This window comes from Octodon degus, unplaced genomic scaffold, assembly GCF_000260255.1.
Source record: "Octodon degus isolate 3935 unplaced genomic scaffold, OctDeg1.0 scaffold00238, whole genome shotgun sequence".
Lineage (NCBI taxonomy): Eukaryota > Metazoa > Chordata > Mammalia > Rodentia > Octodontidae > Octodon > Octodon degus.
Window position 1 is genome coordinate 2,559,675 of NW_004524814.1, and position 12,050 is coordinate 2,571,724.

Below are 12,050 nucleotides of genomic sequence, written 5' to 3' on the forward strand. Positions count from 1 at the left end.
AGCCCAAGATTCCTTCTAGTAGTTTTCCATAGTTATAGCACAAAATCCAGTTAACCCATTACAACTACCTTAGCATGAGAAATATTTGCAGTGAATGACTGAACAAAATTATTTCTCCATTATTCAGTCTCAGTATTTTAATAGGTAAAATTCTGGTCACATACATAGTTTTGCCATTTTATTTCAGAATTGTTGTATTTAAAATAATAAAGCCTTATGTTAAAATGAAATTATTTTACATTTAAAACTTATTTTCAGTAAGTTGTACATACACACAGGAAATCTTGAAAATATGATAAAGTGGAAAGAAGGAAAAAAATGTTATTCTGGTATGAGAAACTTAAGTATAAATAAGGACCAAAATGTATAAATAGATACTGTGAATTAGGAAGGAAATATTTGGATGGGAGGGGGCAAAGGAAAGGAAGGAAGAGATAAAAAAAATCAATGGAAGGAAAAAATGGGAACAAAGCTTTAGTAGATAAGGAAGGGAATAGGGCTTAAAGGGAGGAGAAGAGAATGGGGAAAAGAGTATCAAGATACATATACCGGTACAAATTCTGTGAATGTTGTTAAGTATGTCTAAAGTGTGCCAATAAATTATCTATTTTTTCTGCTTTGCTCACTGCTATATTCCCAGATGCTATAGCAGTACACCCACCATTTATTTAGTGGACAGTCAGGAAACATTCATGAATGAAAAAAATAAGTACTATGTAGGCTGAAACATTTTTCTCTATTAGCGTAATCTTCAGAAAACAATACCCTAAACTGTAGAAATATCAACCCAAGACAAATCAGACCCTAGACTTCCTTGCAAATTGTCTTCAGCCAAGTCAGCATCAAGTCTTTCACTCAGTTTTTTTATTTTTTTATTTGTTTATTTTGTGTGTGGCCAGCTCAGCCCACCAGGGGGCGAGGCTGGCTGGCATGTGGTGCTGGGGATTGAACCGCGGTCCCTGTGGTTTGCTTAGCTTAGCTTGTTCTAAGTGGGTGCTTTAGACCACTGAGCCATCTCACCAGCCCCTTTCACTTAGTTTTCATGACACCAGATATTCATTCATTCTATGAATTAGTGTCTGTAGATAATCTTTGTCTTATTTTATGTACGTGTGCCTAATGTTAGATCAGATTACTTATGTCCTTTATTGGTATCCTAATCTTTGTCTTATTTTATGTACATGTGCCTAATGTTCAATCAGATTACTTATGTCCTTTATTGGTATCCTGTTAACATTTTCAGGAAACAGTTTTCATTAAATGTGCAAAAATCTTGAATTTTGATGTAAACCCTGTTACCTGGGGTGTAGCTGACAGATTATTGTATTGTAACATAAATCATGTGACTCATGGGAGCTTTATACTTTTTCTTTTTATAGCCCTACCTGAACCCATCCTTCCATCCCTCCAAAAAATTTACCCAGTAAGTGTTTCTTGTAAATTATTATAATACATATTGTGTCAAGTATATGTAGGATTATTAAATGCAGTACCAGTGTGGGCTTAAAATAATAAGGCTAGTTACCAAAATGATAACATTTTCTGTAGAGCTTGTGCATTGGCTGTTGAGAATATTTACATGTTTTGTACACTTTTGGAAAACTCTGGTACCTTATTTGGTGATTTGCTGGCAAATCTAGTTTGTTATGTAAATGGTAGAATTGTTTTGCATGATACTCATTACGTAGTCCAGGAACATTTGACCTTACTCGAGTGTTACAGCACTTTTTTTGTTACTAAAGTTTTCAACCTAGTATATTTATACTTTCAAAGGCAAGAAGAAAATTAAGAAGTTGAATAATTGAGCTTTCATTTTTTCTTGCCAAGTAATACACTGAGAGAGGTAACATTCTTGTCTATGTAGTATAAAGAATCCTGAGATTAACTGGAAACATTACAAAAATTAATTATGTCTATTAGAAAATAATTATACATTCCCTTTGAGTTTGCCTGTTACATTACATAATATATAGTTTCTTTTCTATTTTTCTTGTGGTTTTCCTCCAGCATTCTGTTTACTTGTTTTTTGCAATCTGCCCATCTGTTTTTCTCCATTGTTACCCTTGTTCCTGTTTTTCTTTGGAAATAATATTTCACCTGTTTTTTTGGAATGTTTGACCAACCTTCTGAAACCACACACACACACAAAAAAAACAAAAAACACACATACACAAAGAAAAATAGATAATTTTATTGGCACACTTTAGATATACATGACAACAAAAAAAAGTTTTGCCTGTTTTGTTCATTTTCATGTTTTGCATGTACAGATGTACATGTTCATGCCAAATGTATACGTTTCATAGATACAAGAAGAGCTGTTTTCTAAACTTATTAAATGGTCCTGTTGGAAAGGAGACTATACTATTGTACTTGTATGATCAATTTTTCAGGCTCTTATCCTATATCCTACAAAATAAATACACTTAATATGCAGCATTAGTTAAATGTAATCCCTGGTGGTTGAGAAGAATTGATATTGTTTCTGAGTTTCCATTTAAAAAAAATTTTTTTGGTACTAGGAATTGGACTTGGGACCTTGTGCTTGCCAGGCAGGCACTTATGCCACTGAGCTATCTCTCCAGCTCCTTAATGTTGTTTTTGGATATCAGTTATTGCAGTGTGCACATGCAAGGCTTACTGTAACAGACTTGCTTTAGTAAGAGCTCTCCTAGTTCCTGGTTGGTCATCTACCAGAAGAATCTATGTCAAGAACTTTCTGGAGTCTTTCTCCTCTTAAAAACTAATTTCTGTTATTATGAAGAACTGGGAGAATGAGCTTCCAGGGCTGGGGATGTAGCTCAGCAGCACAGTACCTGCCTGGCAAGCTCAAAGTCATGAGTTCTATTCCTTCCAGATACTTAGGGATCAGTCTTAAAAGTTATGACAAAGGAAAGCATCAAGTGCAGATATAAAAATAACTTTTTGGCTTTATTGAATTTTTGTCTTGTTCTATAAGCATTCTTATTATCTCATACGGAAAGATTAGAGATAATAATTAAATATTTATTATATTTATCCTGTCTTATTTTTAAGACCTAGAGTTCAGTATCACAAGAGCTGCTTTTTGTCATACAAAAATTAGTTAAAACTTACACTTAAAGAACCTTTTATTTTTTATTGCAAAATGGAACTGCAAAAATCTTACTTGAAACCCTGTGCTATGTGAAATCCTTTTTACTAATATAAGATCTGAGGACAGTACCAGTTGAGTGAGCTGTGCTTGGGAGCATAAGTGCTACTTTGTGACAAAATGTCCCTTGTTATTACTGTATTCTAGTTTGGATGGCCCCATAGGTGTTCCTGCATTCCATTTTCCTCATTATAAAGCTTTCCCTTTGTGAGAGTCCTGTTCTTACCCACTACTGCTGGCCCAAAACTTTCACCCTAGCATGCTAATAACTATATTTCTTTACCTATAAATTCATTGTTGTCTTCATCTCAGAGCCTTGAAAATGTTAACACCTGCCAAGTTAGGAATGTCTTAATTTGAATTCAGGTATGATTACATATGAAATTCAGCCTGGCCTTGAACTCACTTCGTAGCCCAAGTTGTCCCCAATTTACAATAATCCCGGTAGCTAGACACTGTGCCACAGTGTCTAGCCTTACATCGCCGTCTTAAATACTTAAATCAGGCCATTTTTATTACAAAATTGATGCTTATATGGGTAATTACCGCTAATTTTAATACAAGATGTTTCTGTTTTACATGAAGCCTGTAAGCTGATCGATCAACAGAGCACTTTTTCAGTGGTCCATCTAATGAGACAAGCAAATTAGTCTGTTTAGGGATGGGGAGATGGCTCAGTGGAATAAGCGCTTCCCTGGCAAGCACAAGGGCCTGAGTTCAATCCCTGGCCCTCAAAAACAAACAAACAAAAAACTATCATTTATTTACTACCCAAAATTTCATACACAGTTTCTTTAATTCTGAACAAATGAACCTGTAAGATATTATCTGTTTCTGTATATCTTACAATCTAAGATATATAGAAACTAAAATTACATAAAGATAGTATGATTAACTGGGTGTGTTGGTGTATGCCTCTAATCCTACCACTCAAGAGGCAGAAGCAAGAGGATTATTGTGAGTTTGAGACGAGCATGAGCTACAAAGTGAGCTCAAGGTCAGCTTAAACTGCATAGGGAGACCCTGTCTCAGAAAAACAAATGAAAAATGAAATGATAGTGTGATTGATCCAAGTGCCATTGTCATAAGCAATAGATTAAAAAGTGGTATTTTTTCATTATACTGTTTCTCAGGAAAGGACAGATTATAGTAATCTTCCCTAACAATATTTCAACTAATTTCTCTTGTTTCTTAAATTTTGTTTGTATTCTTGTTATTCTTATTTGGATACTTTAAGAAAATCAGGGCAAAATTTTAGCTTATTATAATTACATTTGAGAATGACTTAAAACTTTACCAAACTTTTCTTTGGTACTTTCCAAAGGACAAATTTTGAGTGAGCCTGGAGGCATACTTCTGTAAGTCTGGCACTCTAGGAGGCTGAGGCAAGGAGATTGCAAGTTCAAGCCCAGCTTGAGCAATTTAGTAAGACCCTGTCTAAAAAAAAAAAGAATTTAAAAGGGCTTGCAATGTAGCTCAGTGTAAAGACCCTGAGTTGGTCCCTGATTTAAAATATATACACAGGAAAATAAAATTACGTATTTCATATCAGAAAATATTTACATGTATTTATTAGTGGGGATCTAACTCGGGGAATTATTCATGCCAGGCAAGCACTATACCACTGACTGACCTGCATCCTAGCCCTGGATATAATATTTAAAAATACTTAAAATTTTTTTTATTAGTTTTATTGAGAAAGAAATAGCAGTGAGACAGTTTCAAAACAGGTTAGTAGGACAGTTACAATAAATATATTGCATATTGTTGTCTTTATAGTAGTTATTCATAGTACAAGATGCAGACATGATACCTTTTTTTGAGGAACCGGGGGTTGAACTCAGGCCCTTGTGCTTGCCAGGGAAGCACTTACTCCACTGAGCCATCTCCCCAGCCCCGACGTGATATCTAGTCTAAACAGTATTAGTACAGATCTCATTGAACTAAGAGAAAGTAGCTGTATATCTATCCTATTTTTTTTTTTTTTGTGTGTGTGTGTGTGTATTCTTTTTTTCCACTACAAAATGGCCCTTCATTCATATCCTCCTTTTTTGTTTAGTTTTGTCAGAGATGGGTTCAGTATTCAGTTGCCATTCAAATATTGTAGGTGCGTTAATTCAGCAAAATAATCCAATATAGTCCAGTAGTCCATAATAGTAGTGTATTATCTGCAGAACTGGCAATGTCAGAAGTTGTTGACTTGAGCCTTTTTATATATTTCAGTTCACTTAAGACATTGAGTGTGAAAGAGAGGGATTAAAATGTATTTTCTCTAAAAGCTATGTGATTGGAATTCTGAGCATTCCTACTTTTCATTGACTTAAAAAAAAAGTAATATAAATGATAGAGCCAGTCTTCTTGAAAGTGCTTAGTTCTCTAAATGTCAAGCCTTGAAGATAAAATAAGGTATTGTGTAATAACCTCAGAAAAATGATAGGATCTAGCAGAAAATATTTTTGCGTTTTTGGTTGGCACTTGTATGGATAAAAATAAAGAGACTTCAGGTTTTTTTGGGAAGTTGCCTTTAAGTGTGTCTTAACTTGGCATATTGAAGTGGAAGATTACCTATTAAAAATGTCAGCATTTTCAATACTGTTTGGAAAATAGTTCCAGGAATCAGTAGGTTATTACACATTTTATGATTTGTATCTCAAAAATGATTCTAGAAGTGTAGCAAATCCTCATTTTATTTACAATAAAATGGCAATAAATATTGGTAATCTGAAATGTTTATTTCATAAAGAGTAGATGTCATCAGTTGAATTGCTTTTTCACTGACTTGGACTTAAGGTTAAGGCTATTTTTCCCCTTTTCATTTTGTATTGCTCTTCTAGTACTTTTTAATGTATTAGCTTAAGTTTGGCACCTCTTTATCCTGTCTGAAATAATGTTTGTTATTTTCTCAGACACATAACTGCAGAGGTGTGTTCTCTTTTACATTTTTTGTTGACATCTTTCTTAAAGCAGAGTATCTTTCAGTAATATGGACAATTACCAAAAATTGAAAATTTCTTAATAGAATTCTTATTTCCTTGTAGCTCTAATTTTTTTTTACATTTGCATATCCCCTTCAGTATTTCCTCATTAAGCATGACATGGCTGTTTTGTAAATGACTATGAAAAGACAAGATATCATGTCTGCATCTTGTACTATAAATAACGAAGACAACAATATGCAATGTATTAATTATTGTAACTGTCCTAATGTGTTTTGAAACTGTGTCATTGCTATTTCTTTCTCAATAAAATTAAATAATTTTTTTTAAAAAAGAGAAGAGTAGAGCTAAGTGAAGACTGATCAGGTTGTTTGTCCAGGGTTGTACTGCATTTTGAGAGAGTGGTCTCACAACTCTTCAGAGTTTGTTTTGCATTGCTGATATTTTCTTTAAATTATTGAACAAGAAGCCTTCAGATCAGAAGCTGTTAAATAGGGATCCACTTTTTCTGTCTTACTAAATTTTTAATTGACACAGTGATTGTGCCTATCACCTTTCTTACCTTTTGATCTCCATTGTACCTTTTATTTAGCTGGCCAGAAAATAACATTTACAGTTTTTAGTTTTAATTAATGTACTGTAAGTCCAGTTTTATACATAACAATAGACAAAGTGGCATAAAGGTAGTGTTTTTTCTTCTGCTTTTACTCTTGATTGTAAATTGAGGTGGTTTTCTAGTTCCTCACCTCCTATCTTAATTTCCACTTGAATTTTATGATGGAATAACAGCAGCTCTTAGACATGTAAAGGTAGGTCTCTATGTTCAGGAATTTAAACTTTATCAATTGTTGGAGTAGAGTTTTTCTTCTGACAAAGGGAATCACTTCCTGATACATGAACATTATTTGTAGAATTACAGGTAATATAACTAGGGAATGAATTTTTATTGTTTTGCTCTTGTTTTATTGTTGCTTTTTGAAAACTAGTATTCAGTGATTCACTACTTTCATATGCTACATTTGGTTAAGATGCTTTACTTTTTATTTTAACTTGATATTTAGATGTTACCTATTGAAATAGTACCTGTACATCCAAGGTTTTTGTGTTACAGAAGGATTTTTTTTTTTGGCTCCTAATGCCTTCAGGGCAGGTTTGGCTGGTTTGAGTTGTGGGGATCGAACCACAGCAACCTGAGCCTGACTGCTTTGTTGAAGCAGCCACTTAAAGAACTGAGCTAAGGGGCAGGCCCCCGGTTTTTGTGTTACATAGCTGTTGTGTGTTAAGGTTTTTCTGTGACCACCTTACCTCTAGTTGTCATTTAGTTGCTTTAAACAGTTGCTTTTTTTTTAAACCAATTGTTTTTGAGAAAAACAATTTCTATTCTGATGGCAGTGGTGAAATACAGAAAACCATTCTTGATATCACTGTACCTTGTTTTCTACTAGGTACAGTGGCTCATGTCTATAATCTTAGGTACTCAGGAAACTGGGGCGGGAAGAGCACAAGTTCAAGACATCTTAGTTTTTGAGGCCCTACTACAAGAAAACAAAGCAAAACAGGACTGGAATTGTAGCCCAGTTCTAGTGGTAAAGTACTTGCCTAGCATGTGTGATCCCAAGTTCCAGAAAAAGGAAGGAATGAAAGAAAATGGGAAAGAAGAAAAAAAGGATTACTTTTTAAATTTATGACTATATATATTAAACATCTCAGTATTCATTTAGTATATTTCAGGTCTAGTACTGGCTGCTAATAGAGGGAGGATCAGATTTAAAAATTTGTGTTATGCTGTAAGCCAAAAGACAAGTACCCATTAATATTTTTTTCTAATAAATGTCACATTTAGGCCTGGATTGTGAGCATTTAATACCCTTCCTTATTATTGTTGTAAAAGTTTGTTGAATACTGCTTTTTTATATGTGTGTACTATCTTTTCCTTGCCTCTCTTTTTTCAATTCATGTTGATTGTCTTTTTTTCCCTCTGAAATACAGAATAAAACAAAATTTTAAAAACCTTAACATCAGTATAAGTACATTTCACATAATTGAAATTACTTTTGTGGCCTTTGAAAGAAAATTAAATGCTAGGTAGGCAAAGCTGTTACTTTGTGCTTGGTTTTGCCTTATCACATGAAGTAAACCTACTCCTATGGGGAAAGTGAAAAGAGGCTCTTGTGAGAATACTCCTGCATTACATGGAGTCATAGTGTGTATAATATTTTATTTATAAGTTAGAAATATTTTCCTATCATAAGGATTTAGCTTAAGTAATATACCCAAGTCAAGGATTAGAATATCTTTTTTCAGGTACCTTTGGGTTTACTCAAATTATTATTAAAATCTTTATTGAAAGTAAATCTTCAGGGCTGGCAAAATAGCTTAACGGATTAAAGCGCCTGCCAGCAGGCGCAGGGGCCTGCCTTACCTGTGCAGGGGCCAGCCTTGCCGGCCCCATCCACAGGGCAATTAAGACTGGGTGTGGTGGTGCATGCCTGTAATCCCAGCACTTGGAGGCTGTAAACTGGAGAATCACTACGAGTCCAATCTAGTAGTAAGATCCTGAACACCCTGAACGCCCTTCCCTAAAGTACAGAAAAGAAAAAAAAGAAAATCTTCAAATTTCCAAATTGCCAACACAAAGAAAATCTCTCCTTTCTTCAGTAGTTCTAGATCAGGATTTACAAAGTTTTTGTCGTGTGTTTGAAATGACTTTAGGGTTTTTCTTTTAAACAGGAATCTTTCAGTCTTGCTATCCAGCTGCACCTTGTACATCAGGCTCCATGTAATATTCCTCCTTACCTCTCAAAGAATGAATCCAGTCTTGGGGACCTCCTGCTGGGCTTTCTTAAATACTATGCTACAGAATTTGAGTAAGTAAAACTTTAGTTTGAGTTTCAAATTGATTCATTATGATCTCATTTTTTTGGTTTCATTACCTCATATAGTAGTGCCTGTATATTCCTTGTTTAAGATCTGTGTAGTTTGGAACTTCTGTTTTTCAAGAAATTAAAATTTATAGTAAACGTACAACTTTGATAAATGTAAAAAGGTTATATTTATGTTTGATGTCTGAATAAAGGGTTGTGTTAATATGATATGCAAATCAAAGGCTATATCTTTTACTTTTTTGTTTTGAGAGCAGTGTGTAAACATGAAACAAAGTGTACAGTCAGGCTGGACAGAACTCAAAAGTTTTTGTGGGAGTTGTAAATCCGGATAGAGTGGGAATAGTAAATGTTTGCAGGTCTTATCAGTCTAGAAAAAATATAAGGAAGAAGAAGAGAAAGGAATTAGGAATTTGACATAGAAGGGATAGTGACTTTACTATACTGTTTTGAAGGAATTAAAAGAGGGCAGTATTAATAAACTGTTATTAATTGTGACAAAATGCTTCTAAGCAGAATGTACATTATCCCAGTGTACCTGGTAGCTGTGAGGTGCTATTATATTATGTCCTTGTGCTTTATCAGTGAGGCGTAGACAAAACAAGAAGTTGAGAGAGATGGAATAAGTTATCCAAAGGTCTCATAGCTAGTATGGGGTCAAATTTCAGGTATTTACCTATGCATTGTTGGTGAACCTATGACATGTGATACCTACTGAAGTGAGCTGTTTGTTATCATTGAAAACTCTAATAAAGGATTTGTCATTACTGGCCTATAGAATTCACACCAAACTGTGACCTCTACAGCAGTGTCAGTATTCTCTATTCTGCAGTGATGCTACTAGCTCTATAAAAGAACCTGACTCTTGGGACAATTTATAGTGTGGCACGTGAAGGAAGAAACAGTTATTCAGAGTATATGTATGTATCCTTTTCCCTTGAATACCAACTTACATGACACAGTAGATGAGCTCAATATAGACTATCAATAGTACAGTTTTAGAGACAGTCCTAGATTTGAATCCCAGTTCTACTATGTAGCTGTATTGCTGTGGTTAACTTTCACACACACAACTTCCCTAAGCTTGACAGAAATTTTAAGGATTAAATAAAATAAACTGCTTCATTTAAATACACAGGGCTTTACTTTAGATAAACAGCCCCTGAATAGCAAGTGTTAGTATTATAACATTGTAAAAAGTAATTCAAGAATACCCATTAAACTTAAATCTCCTTATGTCCTGTTGTAATTTTACATTTTTTTCCTCTTTTTCATAGAAATGAAGGAAGGCTCTTGCTTTTTTTCATCCTTGCTACTTCTGAGTTACTTTTAGATCCTGGTAACTTTTTTATCTGGATTGTTTTCACTTCATTCTTCCTTAACTATTTTCCTCCAGCACATATATCTTGCTCTTCTTTGTAACTCAGTAACTTTTAAGTAACTTTAAGACTCTTTGAGTCTAGTCTACAACCTCAACTTTACTTCATACTTATAATAAGTACCAGGTACCCTCTATCTGGTATTTGGCAAGGTACTAGGGGCACACTGCAAATAAAACTGTATAAGCTGTCTGGTATAAACTGAACTTCAGTTCCTTCCTTTCCTCTGGATGTTGGAATACAGAGCCTCTGCACTGAACTACATCCCTAATCTTTAAATTTGTGACAAGTTCATTGTGCATTGCTAAATTTTCCAGTCCAGTGTGGGCTCAAATTTGTAATCCTCCTGCCTTATCCTTCCAAATTTGTAGTGGTGATACCCATGTCCCACTGTGCCTGGACTTTTCAGAGCTGATACTAATGGAACTGCAGTATGTAAAGGACCTAAATGAAAGGACTGACAGCTTTCTGTATAATGTGTTTATACATTGCTCTTAATGAAAACAAAATAGAAAATAATACTTGGAAGATACTTTACAATGACTAAAATTCATAATATACACATTTTTCTTATATATTTAAAGAAATTAACTATAACATTTCGAGAAATAAATATCTTAGAGGACGCAAGATTATATTTTCTTAAAAAGTTTTCTGATACATCAAGGAACAATAGGGTGAGTATTGAAATTGAAAGGTTTCAAGTTGTAGCCTGTTTACTGAAATGGTAGGGATGAGGCTCATGCTACCAAAAACATTATCCCAGCTGTTGCTCACATTCATTTTTCTCTTGTACACAGCCAAGTAATCGTGTATTTTAGGTTGTTCTTTGAAAAAAAAAAACTTATAACAACTGCAAGAAAGGAAAAAAAATTTAAATCTTTGAAACAGCAAAGTATAAAGTTTTATATATCATGTACCAAATGAGCAACCTTCAGGCATGTTGATAAAATTGTTTCACTTGAGTAAAATTTTACTATTAATAGCTCCATTTGATATGTAACTATAGTAGTATATTTTCATAAAGTATTGTGTTTATAAAATAATATCCAGTTGCTTACTTTAGAAAATTACAAAATTTTCTCTTCAGTCATACAAATAAAGGTGTACCTAAGCAAAAAGTATCTAATAGTACTGGAAAACAATAGAAGATGACCTCTGTCTTATGAAAAAGTCTTAGGGGGTGTTGGCAGTTTTTATATAGTTTTGTTACTTGCACATTCTTCCGTTTTTATTTTATTTTTTTGCTAAAAATATTTTATTGTAATATTTTTATAATAAAAAACATCTCTTTATAGCAGTATAGTTTCTAGCAAATAAATCTTTTTTTTTTTTTACAATCTTCGTAGTGGTTAATTGCTGTACAAGATGCGGACTTCATTTCCTATTTACAAAAACCATTAGAACAAATCATTCTATTCATTAAGAGAACGTAACTATATATCTATCCTAACCACTTTGAATACACAGACACAAAATGGACATTCATCTGTATACCCTTTTTTTGTTAAGTTCCATTATTTGAGTATTATAGGTGTGTAAACTCAGCAAAATATTCTAAAAGAATCCAGTAGCCCATAATAGTATTGGGTCTTCGCTTCACTGGCAATGTCAGAAATTGTTGACCCAAGTCCCCAAAGCTCAACATAACAGCATGGCTTTGCTTCTTATATTTCATTTTTATACTTTTCTACTGGATGGTTAAGACCAAGGTAAAGCA

At 33.8% G+C, this 12,050-nt stretch overlaps 1 protein-coding gene across 2 annotated transcripts in view; it reads left to right on the forward strand.

The window, feature by feature from the left end:
- Papd4 (poly(A) RNA polymerase D4, non-canonical) overlaps positions 1 to 12,050 on the forward strand; it is a 77,805-nt gene that overhangs the window by 49,590 nt on the left and 16,165 nt on the right. For both annotated transcript variants that reach the window (XM_004645739.3, XM_004645740.2), the window contains 2 exons: positions 1,380 to 1,423; positions 8,800 to 8,936. In XM_004645739.3, coding sequence (XP_004645796.1) covers positions 1,380 to 1,423; positions 8,800 to 8,936 — 181 coding nt within the window. The remainder of the gene's footprint in view (positions 1 to 1,379; positions 1,424 to 8,799; positions 8,937 to 12,050) is intronic.